We start from the raw sequence: 16030 nt of genomic DNA, 5'->3' as shown, positions 1-16030 counted from the left end.
GAAGTTAAGTAACTTGCCTAACTAAGTCAAACAGCTAGTAACTGGTAAAATCAAACTCTACACCTAGGCAATCTAATTCCAGCATCTATGTTCTTATATGCACGAGGTGTGACAATTAAGTTCATGAACTTGTTGCAGCGATATTGCTAACCTTTTTCTGATATCAGAGGGATTATTCATTATGAATTTGTACCAACTGGACAAACAGTTAACCAAGTTTACTATTTGGAAGTGTGAAAAAGTAAGATGACCTGAACTTTTTGCTAATAATTCATGGCTCTTGCATCACGACAATGCACCAGCTCACACAGCACTGTCTGTGAGGGTTTTTAGCCAGTAAACAAATCACTGTATTGGAACACCCTCCCTACTCACCTGATCTGGCCCCCAGTGACTTCTTTCTTTCCCTAAAGATAAAGAAAATTGAAAGGAAGACATTTTGATGACATTCAGGACATCAGGGGTAATACAACAACAGCTCTGATGGCCATTCCAGAAAGAGAATTCCAAAATTGCTTTGAAGGATGGACTAGGCATTGGTGTCAGTTTATAGCTTACCGAGGGGAGGATTTGGAAGGTGACCATAGTGATATTCAGTAGTGACGTATGTAGCACTTTTTCTAGGATGAGTTCATGAACTTAATTGTCGAACCTCATATTATACTTCTCAACCAAAAATAAGTAAATATAAAAATAAATTTAACCAATAACAGAAAAGAGCTGTACATCAAAAACTACAAAACACTGCTGAAGGAAATTTTAAAAGATTTAGGTAGATGGAAAGACATCCCCGTTCATGGATTTGAAGACACTAGTGTTAATTACCCAAGAATACTGTGTCAATACTATCCAAAGAGCTATAGACTCAATGCAATTTCTGTCAAAACTCCAAAGGCATTTTTGCAGCAATAGAAAAACTCATTCTAAAATTCCTATGCAATCTGAAGGACCCCTGAATAGCCAAAACAATCTTGAAAAAGACCAAAGTTGGAGAACTCACACTTCCTGAATTCAAAACTTAACACAAAGCTACAGTAATCCAAAAAGTGTGATACAGATATGATTAAGCAATCCCACTTCTGGGTACATATCCAAAGGAAATGAATCATTATCTCAAAAAAATATCTGCACCCCCATGTTCACTGCAGCATTATTCACAATAACTAAGATAGGAAAACAATCTGAGTATCCACTGATGGATGATAGGATAAAGAAAATGTGGTATATACACACAATAGAATACTACTATTCAGCCATTAAAAAAAAGAAGGAAATCTTGCCTTTTGCAAAAATATGTAGGGGCCTTGAGGGCATGATGCTGAGTATAATAAGTCAGACAGAGACAGACAAATACTATATGCTCTCACTTATGTGTGGAATCTAGAAAAGCTGAATTCATAGAAATAAAGAATAGAATGATCATTATCAGGGAGATGGTAATCATAGGATCCAAACTTCCAGCTATAAAATAAGTTCTAGAGCGCTAATGTACAGCATGGTAACTATAATTAACAGTACTGTATTATATACTTGAAAGCTATTAAGGCAGTAAATCTTAGATGTTATCACCACAAAAAAACAATAATTATGTGTAATTATGTGACGATATGGAGGTGTTAACTACCCTTATTAGGATAATCATTTCACAATACATATGTGTATCAAATCATCACGTTGTACACTTCAAATTTACACATATATATGTCAATATCTCAATAAAGCTCAAGGGAAAAGTGCAGTACTGACATGAGGACAGACGCATAGACCACTGGAATACATTAGAGAGCCCAAAAAGAAACCCTCAATGGGGAAAGGACAAATGATTCAACAAATGGTGCTTCGAAAGTTCTGGCTATCCACTGTTAATGGGTTGAATTATGCCCCCCCTAGAATTCATATGTTGAAGTCCTAATCCCCAGTACCTCAAAATGTAACCTTATTTGGAAAGGGAGTGGATGTAATTAGTTAAGATGAGGTATTACTGGAGTAGAGCAGGCCCCTAATCCAATATGACTGGTGTCCTTAAAAACAAGAGGAAATTTGGACATAGACTTATATACAAGGAAAATGCTTTGTGAACGTGAAGGCAGAAATTGGGGTGATATATCTACAAGTCAAAAAAAAAATGCCAAAGGTTGCCACAAACCACTGGAAACTAGGAGAAAGGCATGTAACAATCATATTCTCCCTCACAGCCCTTAGAAGGAATTAACTGTGGCAACACCTCGATATCAGAATTTCAGCTACTAGAACTGCAAAACAGTAAGTTTCTGTTGTTTAAGCCACCTAATTTGTGGTATTTTATTATGGCAGCCCTAGCAAACTAATACATCCACATGCAAAAGAATGAGGTTGGAACTTTATTTTATACCATATATAAATTTTAACTCAAAATGGATCAAAGACATGGGCCAAAATTATAAAATTCTTAAAATAAAACATAGGGGGAAATCTTCATGGCATTGGATTTGGCAATGGCTTCTTAATATGACACCAAAAATAGACAACAAAAGAAAATGCAGATAAATTGAACTTGATTAAAAATGAAAACTTTTGTGCATCAAGACAATATCAACAGAGTGAAAAGGCAACCTACAAATTAGGAGAGAATATTTGCAAACCAAAGATCGGATAAGGGATTAATATCCAGAATACATAAAGAATTCCTACAACTCAGCAACAACAAAAAATCAAATACCTTAATTCAAAATGGGGAAAGAACTCGATAGAAGTTTTCCCATAGAACACATACAAATGCCGAATAAATACATGAAAAGGCGTTCAACATCATTAGTCATTAGGGAAATGTAAATCAAAACCATGATGAGATACCACTTCACATCCACTAGGATGAGTATTATTAAAAATAAAAAATAAGCCAATGCAAGGGCGTGAAAAATTAGAACTACTGTGCGTTGCTGATGGGAGTGTAACATGGTATAGTCACTATGGAAAATATTATGGGAGTTCCTCAAAAAGATAAACATAGAATTACCATATGACCCAGCAATTCCACTCGTACTTAAATACCCGAGAGAACTGAAAACAAGTATGCAAATAGATATACTCATATATGTCAATGCTCACAGCATCATTATTCACAATAGCCAAAAGGTGGAAACAACCCAAGTGTCCATCGATGGATGAATGGATAAACAAAATACGATTGATAGATATAGGCAGAGGTGACACAGATATTGCATGCAATGAATTAGTCAACCTTAAAAAGGAATGAAGCTCTGGTTTATGGTACAATATAGATAAACCTTGAAAACATTATGCTAAGTGAAATAAATGATACAGAGGACAAACATGGTCCACTTATCTGAGGTATCGAGACAAATTCATAGAGTCAGTAGACTAGAAGTTACCAGGAGTGGGGGAAATGGGGAAGTTATTGCTTACTGGTTACAGAGTTGCCATTTGGGGTGATGGAAATAGATGGTGGTGATGGCTATGCAGAATGTTGAATGTCCTTAATGCCATTGACTTTTACACTTAAAAATGGAAAAAATCATATTACGTATATTTTACTACAAATTTTTTTAAAGCCCATGAGGAGATGTTGAAGTCCTGTGAGACTGAAAAGGAGAGGAAAGGAATGGAACATTCAGTATTAACGTCTAGAATCAACAGAGGCAGCTAATTGATTGGGACAGCAATGGGGGTGAAGTATGGGTGTATCCAGGGTGACACTCAACTTGCCAGACTGAGTTCTTGGGAGGCTGCTTATGACACTATCAAGGTTAACAAGTGATCCACAACAGAAAAATAGGTCGGGAGTGATAGGCCATGGCTTGCTCAGTGGTGGTCTCTTTGTATTTGAAGGGCCAATGGGACATCTCGTAGTATAATAGAAATTTAATCTGACAGTGACATTACCCCATTGACCATTATCGTCGATTCAGCTGAAAAAGTAAACAAATAAATAGTAGCTAACATTGACTGACCACCTAAAGTGTACCAGACACTGTGCAAGCGCTTTGTATATATATATCAGTTTAATCTTCACAACTACCCTCTGAGGCATGATTGTCCTCATTTTACAAACCTCATGCTAAGCCATACCAAGTGTGAGCCATTCTCTAAAAAGGGCTTTCTCCTCTCAAATCTCCATATTTATGTCCATTTCTGATTCCTAAGGCTACCATGTCCTTCTGTCATTTCACTCCCGAGATTCAATTCTACTCGTCCTCCAGAGCCCATTTCAAAGTCACCCGCTCTCCAAAGTGTTCCAAGCTGTCTGGCTCAGAATTGATCATTTCCTCTTCAGTCCTCACTTAGTGTTTAGTAATCTAACGAAATGCCTTCTGAGTGATGTCTCCCCAGTCAGACTGTGGGCTCCTTGAGAGCAGAGGCTGTTTTTCCTTTGTCTTTGAATCTCCATCAGGGCATCTCAAAGTGCCTTTCATTCAGAAGCACTCCTCAAATATTGACTTTTTAATAAATAGATATGCTAAGCTTGGAAAGGAGTGCATGGCTAAGATGTAAGGGAAATTTGCTTGTGCCTGATGAGCAGAATCCAGACCTGCTTGGTCTCTATTCAGTTCTCTCTCCGTATGACACTTGGGTCTTCTTTCTTTCTAGCTCTGCATGTGAATTTACATTCTAAAATCAACTACAGTCCGTAAAAGGGGAGCATCTTGATTCCATTTGCCACATTAAAGATTCATGGACAGAAATAATTGGGAGTATCAAGTATGTTCGCTAATGTCCTCATTAGACCAAACGGGAACCGATTCTTCTTTTATTTTTCACTGTATACCCAGGATGTAGCATAGTGCCTGGGACATAGGAGACACTTAATAAATATTTATTAAATTAATCATGGATCCACTACTTCTTACTTAAAAGACCCCAAGGCTATGGAGGGAGTTAGCAAACAATGCTCTCACATTTGTTAAACTGAGGCTTGTCTCCCTAACAACCCATTAAATTACCTACCCTACACCAACTGGCCACCTTGGCCTTTATACCACACTCCTCTTGTACCTTTTGTAAAACCTGTGTGTGAGGAAAGAAAAAAACGTTCAAACTGAGCCTGACTTCTCTTGCATACCTAAGAAATCCTTTCCTCTCTTCCAAGACCTTTTCCTAATCCTCACCCAAAAGGAGATTATCTCTGTAATCCTGTCACACGTCCTGCTTCCCTTTTCCCCTATTTTCCTTCTTCCCTCCCATTTCCCATCAAGCACCACCTTACTTCCTCATCATGTTCAGTGTCTCTCAGGATTCTTTGACAGTTTTAATGATGTCAAACCCTAAAGCTGGGGCATCAAAGGAATAAGGCATGAAAATGATCTGTTCTGTCATAGATCTAGTCAGCATTCCACGTACAAGATTTGGAGTGTGTGTACGTATGTGAATGGTTCTGCTACCTACGGCCAGAGACTGAGCCCATGCTGAAAAACAATAAATCATTTATAAATTTTCTTGTCTATATTTTTTAAACTTTATTCGAATGAGTAAGTAAATATTCTGTTGGAATCTTAGTTACCTGTTTATTATGATGGAGTTGTGTTTGTGAGCAAGAGGAGCGCATATGAATATGTGCTGAAGAGGTGGGAATAAATAGAAAAGGGAGCGAGAAGCATGTGAGAATGGCCTGATATTAATCTTGTATCCAAGGCTCTATCCGCTCTTGAACTGTCAGCATTTCCTCTCTGGCACCATTGTTTGCTGGAATTTACACAGATGTAGACAGTTATGCCTTTGAAACTTGAAATTTGGCTTCCAAAGCAGCTTAGCCCATGATCTACCCAGATATCATTTGAGTGAGAATTTAGAAAATTCAAGAGTTTAAAAAATAGGGTCTCCTCCATTCCTGCCAGAGCCCTTTCGAAACTCCGAGCATTTAGAAACAAAACAAGGCTCTCTGCTAAGCTTTGGTGTGAATCACAGGCAGATCTGGCAGACTTGCCCCTCGGTGTCCCTGGCTTGTGTATGTTCTTTTATTCCCCACATCCTCCTTTTCCAAGAGCAGAGCCTCTCTGGTGAGTGAGCGCCACGCCAGCTGACAAAGGAGAACAAACGTCGCTCTCTGTGGCCAAGCAGCCATAAACCTATAAGCAGCTGCTTTTTTCCTAAATGTAATTCAGAGCTCCTAGTCTCAAGTAGAGGGAACAAAAGTGCCCTGAAGAGGTCTTTGGCATATACTGATACTGATTCTCTAAGAAGAGTGTGTCTGTGAGTTAAATGGCCCACGAGTGAAAAGACAGTCCTGCTCTGAGTTCTTGCAGGCAGCTCTCAGGTTAAAGACAGCTTTAGAAATCAACACTCTGCACTCAGATAAGGAGATCAAATAGGAGCTTTACAGAAAGTGCCAGGCTCAAGACAGCGATAGCAAAATGAAACTTTTGACCTTCTAGGTATTTCTGTTTCACCAAAAGAAACTGTTTCACACATCAAGGCACTGATTTTACAAAAGGCACATTTGAAGGTTGGCTCCCCAAATTCCATAGTAAAGTTCCTCCCTAGTATTTGTTTAAAGAAAGCGGAGAAAAGGTAAAAAAAAAAAAAAAAAAAAAAAGTGAGAGTGAACCAGGGCACTTCAACACCAGCCAAGTTCATGATTTCCCCCACTCTACTGAGGGGAAATGCAATTAGTTTGCAAAGGGTGGGTGAGAGGCAAGCGTTTTCCCTAATTCAGGGTTCAAACTATGCATTCTAGGAAAATGAAAGCAAAAGTGCTAGTATGTATTTACTTACATTTCATTTGTTTTTGAAAAAGTGTTCACAGCTTGCCTTGGATTCTCGGAGAGGTCTATAAGGCAAACTAGGTTAAGAACTGTTGCCCTGTATCCTACATTATTTCATTCCCTGTCATCAGGGTCAGAGACCCTGAAAGTAGAGGTTTAATGGTGCAAGATGAACTCAAGCTGTTGCCAAATTCCCTCAATAAGGAAACTGGTACCCACCACGTTGATTCCCTCCTGAGTGATGTCATGTCACCCTCTACTCCTAAAGTGAATGAAATGGGAGCTAGCTCCCTCCACTCCCGTCTCATCCAGCATCACTGTCCTGCTACCCAGTGTACTTCCTAACCATCTTCTCTCCGCCTCACTGCCCCACCCCCAGGAGGATGAGCTCAGGTCAGACCCTCATTCTGGGCCACAGAACCTTGACTGAAATGAGCAGCTGAGTATATCCTGTTCTTGTATCTATTCTTACCAGCACCTAAAAGGACTCTTATAATCCAGGGCTATATAAAGCCATAAAAAAAGGATGAGACAATTGGGCTTATCTAAGCATATACACCTAAGTAACAAACTATAAACAACATCCAGCTCTACTACGGGATCTGATGCTAGCAGGAGAATTGGTGAGATATTGGGGTGGGGGGGAGATTCAACAAAGGGACACGCCTATGTCCAAACTTTCTGCTGCTGTTTCTGCCGTTGATACTCTTCATAGTCCACCCTTTCCCCACCCCTAACTATTTAGTTCCTTGTATCAGTGTTAATATAATAATCGTAAAAAAAAAAAAAATTACCAGTCATTTTTTTTCTCGTTCTGCAACTTTTCGAAGTTCAGAGTTTACGCAGAGAATCTTGATTTGGTATTGTATTGCACCAATAGTGCTGACTTTTCTATGTTACGAATACTCCAGGGTGACCTTTTTAATTTATCATCCAGGCGTAAACCAAGACCGTCCAGACAAACTAAACCATAAGGTCCCCATATCCTGTGCAGAGCCATGCAGTACTTGGTGATTCACAAAGTCCCCTCGCACACTTCACCTGTATCACCTGCCTTGTGTTAGATCTCTGTCCCAGGAGAGATGTGGTAATGGCAGAAGAAGCTTTTCAGCAAGACCGTAACTAATTCCAAGTGAAGAACTATCTGAAAAGGGAAAAAAATCTCCCGTTTTACAAAAGTCATGAACTTGATGCTGCTCCCAATGTTGCATTTCACTCATTCCTTTGTGGCTGCAGTTTCCCTGTTCAGCCATCTCATGTTCTTTTACACGTAGACCAAACCATGTTATATTTACTTCGTCGTTTTTTTCCTCCATAAATTCCACATGGACTTAAGGCAACGTTCAATAACCATGTAATGTAAAAAAAAACAACTACAGAATCTGTACTAGCATTGTCAGAAGCTAGGGGTAAAATAAAAAACAGCGTCAAGCTCATCCTTTCTTCTTTCCACAGATTCGAAATGTGGCAGCCAATCTCTGTGTGGACAGCAAGCACGGAGCCACAGGAACCGAGCTAAGGCTGGACATCTGCGTCAAGGATGGTTCTGAAAGGACGTGGTCTCATGAACAGGTATGTCAGCTCCCAGAAGTCATGGGAGTTTGGGGGGCTGAGGCAGGTGTGAGGGACACAGTGGGAACAAATGTCAGACGGGATATGTGGGACCTGCGGTGAGGTCCTGCTTCTGTCACCAACCAGCTCTGCAGTTAAGTGAAGCACTTAACTTCTTTGTTTCTGTTTCTTCTCAGAGCAGTTGTGATCATTGAGATAATGTATAAAAGTGTGCTTTCCATAACAGAAAGGATAATAGGAATGGTGATTGTGACCCTAAGCTTATATTTCCTTTCCCAGAATGATGGTTTTCAAACCATGTAAAGCCTGTAGAGTGCTGTGGAACTCCTCCAACTAAATTCCGTGGTTCTAATGAAAAACTCTTTGTTTATTCTAGAAGTTTGTGTGACTTTATCTAATCTTATTTTTCCCCTCTGGCTGAATACTTTACATACATTTCTTGTTGTTGTAGTAGTTTGTAATCTTACACATGAAGGATAACTTTGAGCGAATCATACCCCAACATGGATTTCATGGGCTACGTTAAAATAATTTCTTGTTTTTGATTTAAAAACATTTCAGTGCAGCTCAATTTATGAAGTGAGGTGTGATTCCTGACCCGCTTTGAAACTAGATAGTCCTTGTAAGGGCTTTCCTCACACTGTGTCACCTGTAAGAGACAAGAGATAGTGGGTAGAACCAAGTTTGCCCTGTTTCCGTGTTTTAATTTTTAATTATAAAATATTTCAAATAGGAAACTATAAAAAATAGTGTAGCAGGCACTTGTGTACATGTCATGCAAATTTAACAACTACCTACAGCTATTGCCATATATTGGTTTTTTTAAATAAAATTTACAGATACCGTTGAACCCCTTTTCCCCCATCCTACATCCCTCTCTCCCTCTGCAAAAGGACATATTCCAAATTCAGGATAGTACATCCGGATGCCTGTGTTTTCTGTTCCCCAGAATGCTCCTTAATGCCTCTCTTATGGAAACCAAGTAGTAGACAAGCAGTTTCCAGTAAGGCATTAGTTCTGTTCTGTTCGCTATATTCCTCGGGCATCTATCTTATTTATTAAACTAGTAAAGACCCACTGTCCCCAGCCTAGGATATTCCAGTGTTCAGGTGTGCGAAGAGTCAGCATGGTGGCACGTCCCTCACACCTGTTCCTTCCTCTCCTGCCTCCAGCCTGCATCACAGTGGAGAGCAGCTACATTTAGGAAAGCAGCAGTGAGCCAAATTCCCAACGCAATCGCGGAACCAACACCGCCCCCCCCCCCCCACCTTGCTGGTAATCTGATCCTTATACTCTCCCCCAACAGACTAGCGGTGTTCTAGGAGGACCGTGGGCCTTGCAATCAGGCCAACCTGGATTTCAGCCAGTTTAACATGTGTATCCTAGTGAAGTTGTTAAATCTTTCTAGGCCATAGTTCCTCCATCTTTAAAAGGGATAGTCGTATCCATTTCACAAACAGGGTTATTATGAGAAGAAGTAATGCCTGTGATATTACATCTTGCCCATGTAGTAGGTGCGGAGTAAATGTACTTTCTGCCTTCTCAGAATTCCTTCCCACAGAGCGCTGTATACTAATACCAAATTAGAAACCTCTGTCAGGCCCAAAGCAGCTGCCAAACACCAAATACTGTTTATCGTTCACTGGACTACATCCTGCAGTGTGTGCACGCTTATCAGATGGGCTTTAAAGAAGACTGCAACTCCAAGATTTACTGATAGGAATGAAATGTCAGTAAAAACTGACTTGCCTCCTCTTCCTACCTCTTTCTATGAGCACCAAGGGATGTTACCAGGGATGTGAGAAATAGTGTTGGCCTGTTACCTCCAAGAAGCAATTCTGACTTCAGCCTGAGAGCAAGAGAGAAGGCTTCAGAGGCCTATCAGGAAGACTGGCATCTAGAGAGGACAAGGATATTTTCAAAAAGAGAAAGAAAAAGAGCATACTATAAGGAACATCTTTGTCTGTAGGGCTAAATTCCTCTCGACCACCTCTATTCAGCCAAATCAGAAAACGCACCTAGCCAGCTGGTTGATATGAAATATGCATACCTGAATGCCTGAATCAAGTTTAATATTTCTATCCTCTGGAATGTTCTAGAATGAAATATGCTCTGGACTGCAGATTTAGACAACTGAAAATATGTATGTGTGTGTGTAAATATGTATATATATATATACGTGTATATATATTTATATAGATATATATAAAACCAACTATATGGCATATACACTTTAAAAATTGTTGGTTCATTTCCCCCACACACCCCACCCCCCAGGCTACAACTGCAAAAATCTATGGCATGTAATTCAAGAAATAGTCAGCAGAGGGCAGTACTAGACAAGCAGACAACTACCTAAGAGGAACTAAAGAGACCAGTTAATAAATCTCGTTAAAGATTTCCAATCTCTAGAGACTCTGAAAACAGAGCTACAGAAGATTAAACAGGTTGATGGGAGGTGAAAAATGAATCATATTTGAAATATGCATCACCATAAATGTATTGACTTGGAGGTTAAAACATTGTAAGCTGCTTTGTTTTCTAGTAATTAGCTGTAAGCTTCGTTCAATATATTACTCAGTAACTTACAAGAACTGGCACTCATTCGTCCACATTTAGATTAAATTCCTGAATAAGAAAGGAAGTATATTACGACAAGAAAATTATAGATATTCTTTTTGATTTGAAAGCATTCAAAGAGCACCAAAGGGGCACTTGTTAGGGTTGAAATGATCCCTTTTAAAATAAAAATGGCAAAAATAAAACACAAATGAATAAACACAATAGTTATATGGGAAATAAATGAGAGTCCATTGAAGCACCTTTATAAAAAAAAAATGTCTTTTGTTACAGAACACCAGTGATGACTAATTTAGCTTCTATGAAGGAAGCAAGAGTGTGATTCATCTTTCCAGAGCCATCTATTTAGCTGTGTGATATCACTATAGCATTGTGTGCTGGCTTTCAGTTTCCTTTAGGGACCAAGAAAGAAAACTAAAATTAGACCGTAGTAAGACTGTAGGTCTGGGAAGAATACTCCCTAGCCACCATTATGAGTCCCAGGGAGAGGAGAGCAGAGGGAAGGGGAGGAGAGTTGAAAAGAGCGGAGGGAAGGGGAGAGGAGGGGAGGGGAGGGAAAAGGAGGGGAGGAGAGGAGAGGAGAGGAGGAGCACTCTGTGGCTGTTTGGCCAGGCAGCAGGCTCTGATCTCATCCTGGGGAGGAAGCACTGCCTGAGGAAGCAGACAAATGTTCCCTTTCTGAGACCTGGAGAGGAGATGTGTGAAGAGGTAGAAGCAGGTCACTGCATGTAGTGAAAGGACAGATTCTGGGACACACAATCTCACTCTCAGGATAGAGCACACTGATGGGTGCAAATAGGAAGAAGGAACGTGCACCATCTCAGATTTCTGCCAACCATGTAACGGTGAAATCAAATATCACTACCCACAGAGAGAAAAATATTTTCCATCTCAAGTCAAGGTAGCAAGATTAAGATAAGAAGTCCGTTTGCAATACCAAGTCCAGTGAGCTTATTCATACAATACAGTACAGATGCAGGCTACTGTATCGCGATAATATGAAAGCAAAAAAGTATGAGTTACGTATCATTCTGAATCTATGTTTAGATGTATAACTTAAAAGAAGGAAATAGAGAAATTAACATCAATTTATTCCAAAACTGAGTGATTTGAGGTTGAAAAAATTCAAGTTATCATCCAGTAATCCTGAGTGAAATCTAAATTCTTCTGTCAGTAAGGAACAGCCCAGGGGTAGGAGACAAACTCTGCATGTCATAATAACGTCGCCCAAAGCAAACAGGACAATGCTTTCATATGTCTGCTTGCTTCTGCTTTGACAAGATTTCACACACAACAGTGTGCCTAATGAATGAAACACTCAATGCTTGATTGGTTTGACATGGCCATTAGGATAAGATAAATGGCAACAGAAAGCATTTCAAAAATGTAAGAGAGAAAAATTTTAGCTAATGGTAGATGCAGAAGAATAAACATTGATATAATCCAAAGATGCGTCACGTGGGATGCAGGAAAGTGATAACCAGGTGGTGATGATGATGATGATTAATAATAATAAATAAATAAATGAATGAATGAATAAATAAATAAATAAATAAATAAATAAATAAATAAATAAATAAATAAATAAAACACTGAAGACTACAGGCTAACAATCAGTCCACAAATCTAAGAATGATTGTTGTACTATAACAACAAACCTAGAAACAAGAAATAAAAGTCACCTAAGGCTGTCCTGAGATACAATTGTGACAATGCATAAATAAATCTGTCCAAGATACAAATTTGCATACGTTTGCTATAGCACAGGTGTTCTTTTGGACCTAAGAGATCCATTTATTAAAAAGTTAGTTAAATAAAATATAAAAAAGTAGTAAGTAAGAAAAACTGTCTCTAACCTCTGCCATTTAACCTCTGCAGGCCTGATTTTCCTCAACCATATAATGAGAGATGTGCTAGGTAATAATTACAGTCCCTTTCAGCTCTGGCCTTGTAAGAGAACAGCAGGTCCTCGAATAATGTTGTTTTATTATAACATTGATGAGATGCTGTAGAAAATTCACTCTTGTTTATGTCAATTAGCCTAGGGTAAAATTGCTTTCATTATATGTCATTTTCCTTAAAGTCACAGAACCTATCGATGGCATTAAGTGAGGACTTACTGCATAAAAAACAAAAAGAGAGAGAGAGACAAAGAGAAATAGATAAACCAGTAAAGGCCACTGGTTTCTGCATTGGTTGGACTGTTTATAGTACCAAGGAAATTTGATATTTGAATAAAATAAAGATTTAGTCAGTGCTAATGGCAAGCTTATAGGCCAGGACATTTCTTTTCCAGTAATAGGTAACTAAGCCTAGAATCACTGAAGTTGAAAGTTTTAAAAATAATAATTATGGTTGATATTGTTGTAATTAGGAACAAACAGCACAAATTCATTTGAGGGACTAAAAAGACTAATTTATTCATTTGACAGTTATCTCAATACACTTTCTGTTAATATAATGATGGCAAGTGTTCATTTATTTGGTAGAAATTTTATTGGCCATTTATTCTGAACTGTTCTGGGTGCTGGAAACACAAAGATTAAAAAAAATATGATTCCTGCCATTAAATATCTCACTGTCTCACGAGAGATACAGAAATGTAAATGGACAATCATGATGAAATAAATTAAGGCATGGGGAAAAGTAAAGGGTTCAAAGAGGAAGGCCGCCTGGGTGAATGGAAAGCTGAACTGAATCTTAAAGAAAGATGAGCACTCACTGGGTTGGCTGGTGAGTGTTGACCTTCCAACCAGGGGGACACCCATGAGCAAAGTCACAGAAGGGAAAAGCCTGATTAGTGCAAGGGACTGCAGCTGTTTTCTTGTTGCTGGAACCTAAGCTCAAGGGAAGACACACAGCTGGGGAAGAAATGGCAAAGGCAAGATTGTGGAGGGTTCATTATATGTTAAGGAATTTGAATTTTATTCTCTAAGGGTTACGTGAAAATATTGGGGGATTTTTAGGTTGAGAGATAACATAGTCAAATAGGCATTTCAGACACACTTCTCTGGATACTGAGGAGGGAGAGAGTGGAAGGAATTTAAAAAGGAAGGTGGGGAAAAAACTAAGTAGGAGGTCATTTTAGTAGTCCAGAGAAGAAATGTTACGAGCAATGGTAGTGGAAATAGAAAGGAAGGGAATACTTCCAGCAATATTTAAAAGACAAAAATGGCAAGACTTGGTAATTGATTAGATGAAGAGAGTGAGGGAGACAAAAGAATTAAAGACACACCCACGTTGACAAGTTGAATGATCTGAACATCGACTAAAAATAGTAGAAACAGGCTTAGAAGGTAAGAAAATCAATTGAATTTAGAGTATGTTGAATATGAGATGACCATGGGACATGCAGTTGCGAAATCCTACATAGAGTTAGACAGAACAAGGATGATGAGTTATCAGTATATTGTCAAGAGTTGAACTGAACATGTTAAAGACCAACTAGAGAAGGTACAAGGACAGTGGAACCAAGGGAGAACTCCGAGCATCACCTCTGTTGAAGAGATGGAAAAAAAGATGAGGGACATGGGCACGATAGAGTTATAAGATAACAGGAGCATGGTATTTCAGTGAGTTCTGCATTGAAGGGAGTGATCAAAATCAGATGTGTTGAATAAACATTTTTCTGTGAGAAGTTACTACCCTGCCCAGGATTTGAATGAATCTAAAAATGTTTCAGGCCAATCATATTTAAAAAAAAAAAAAAAAAAAGCTAGGAAAAGAGATTACACAGTTCTTCATAACTGACCTAACCTAAAATCTCTTGTCCTTCTATTTAAAGCATTCTCTTTTGACCTGTCTTCTGGGGAAACAGAATATAGTCACTGGCCATTACTCAATCAACTTTCATATATTTGATTTAGATCGTTTCTTTCTTATTGTTTTAGATCATTTACCCCAGTTCTTTCAAGTTTTCTGCAGTTTCCCCACCATTTAATTATTTTTGGTTTCGTTGTTGTTGGGTTTTTTTTTTTTTTGGTTGTTTTGTTTGTTTGTTTATTTATTTGTTTTGTGTTTTTTTAGCCATCCCTGGAATTTTACCATGTCCTCTACATTTTCTTTCCTGTGTAGTACTTAAAAACTGAAATATACTGAGGGCCTGGTCAGTAGAGGGGCGGAGTATATTATCTATATACAGTTCAGCATTGTGTTTGCTTTTGTATCAACAGGGGCTCCTTGACACCTCTTTATTTTGCAGTTCAGTTTGACTTCACACAGACAGACGTGCCCTAAATCCTATAGTAAGAATTATATGACCTTACTGAAATTTTAGAATTGGAAGCAATCATAGGGTTCATCTAGTTTATTTTCCTACTTAAGGATTTTTCCTATTGCACCTCTCCAGTGGTTGTCCAGGTCAAACTCAAGAAAATACCCTTCCTTTGCAGGAGTGTGTGTGTGTGTGTGTGTGTGTGTGTGTGTGTGTGTGTGTGTTTAATTTAATACATTGTACAATTTAGAGCATCATATATAGCATTTTTTAAATAATAGAATGGGATGGATAGGATAGACTAGACTAAAATAGGGAAAGTTTGGATGGAATATCAGAGTCTATTAAATGCAGTAAGGATAAATATCAGTTCATGAAACTTGTTTCAATTTAGAGAGAGGAAGTTTGTGTGTGTGTGTGTGTGTGTGTGTGTGTGTGTGTGTGTGTGTGTAAACTGTATCTCTCACTGTGAGTTACAGTCCAAATTTTTTACATTGCCATGCAGAGTTACTCTTACCAACCCCAGGCAATTAATTTGCCTGTTCTTTACTTCATCAAGCTTAGCTTTTATTTAAATCAAATTTTTCAAGGTGCTAGCTTCAATCCAGCTGAATTCCTGGTCTTTTTTCAGCTCATCTGCTCACTTAGGCTAACTGTGTAGCATTTGATCCAGTAACATTTTATCTAAATGAAGAATGTGAAGAGCTTCATTGAAGAGTTTCTTCTTCCCACTTTCCCTTTTTGCTCCCTCCACCCTTCATACTACTCTCTGTTATTTTGTACTTAACTGGAAACTTGTTTGCATTTTTGGCACCCTGGGCCAAAGGTGCAGCTGTCACTGCTATAAGCACTTTATGATACATGCTTTTTTCAGCACCTTTATTATGCTGACACATGGTTCTTTCTTATAAATCACAAAACACATTGAAATTGCTAAAAGGCAGAACTCTCTCTGCTCTCGGATCTC

At 38.7% G+C, this 16030-nt stretch overlaps 1 protein-coding gene across 1 annotated transcript in view; it reads left to right on the top strand.

Annotated features, from left to right (window-relative positions):
* GALNTL6 (polypeptide N-acetylgalactosaminyltransferase like 6) overlaps positions 1 to 16030 on the top strand; it is a 560225-nt gene that overhangs the window by 527650 nt on the left and 16545 nt on the right. The window contains exon 8 of the mRNA XM_033135418.1: positions 8154 to 8270. Coding sequence (XP_032991309.1) covers positions 8154 to 8270 — 117 coding nt within the window. The remainder of the gene's footprint in view (positions 1 to 8153; positions 8271 to 16030) is intronic.

This window comes from Rhinolophus ferrumequinum, chromosome 18 (assembly GCF_004115265.2).
Source record: "Rhinolophus ferrumequinum isolate MPI-CBG mRhiFer1 chromosome 18, mRhiFer1_v1.p, whole genome shotgun sequence".
In the NCBI taxonomy this organism is placed as follows: Eukaryota; Metazoa; Chordata; class Mammalia; order Chiroptera; family Rhinolophidae; genus Rhinolophus; species Rhinolophus ferrumequinum.
This window is presented reverse-complemented; position numbering and strand designations above follow the sequence as displayed.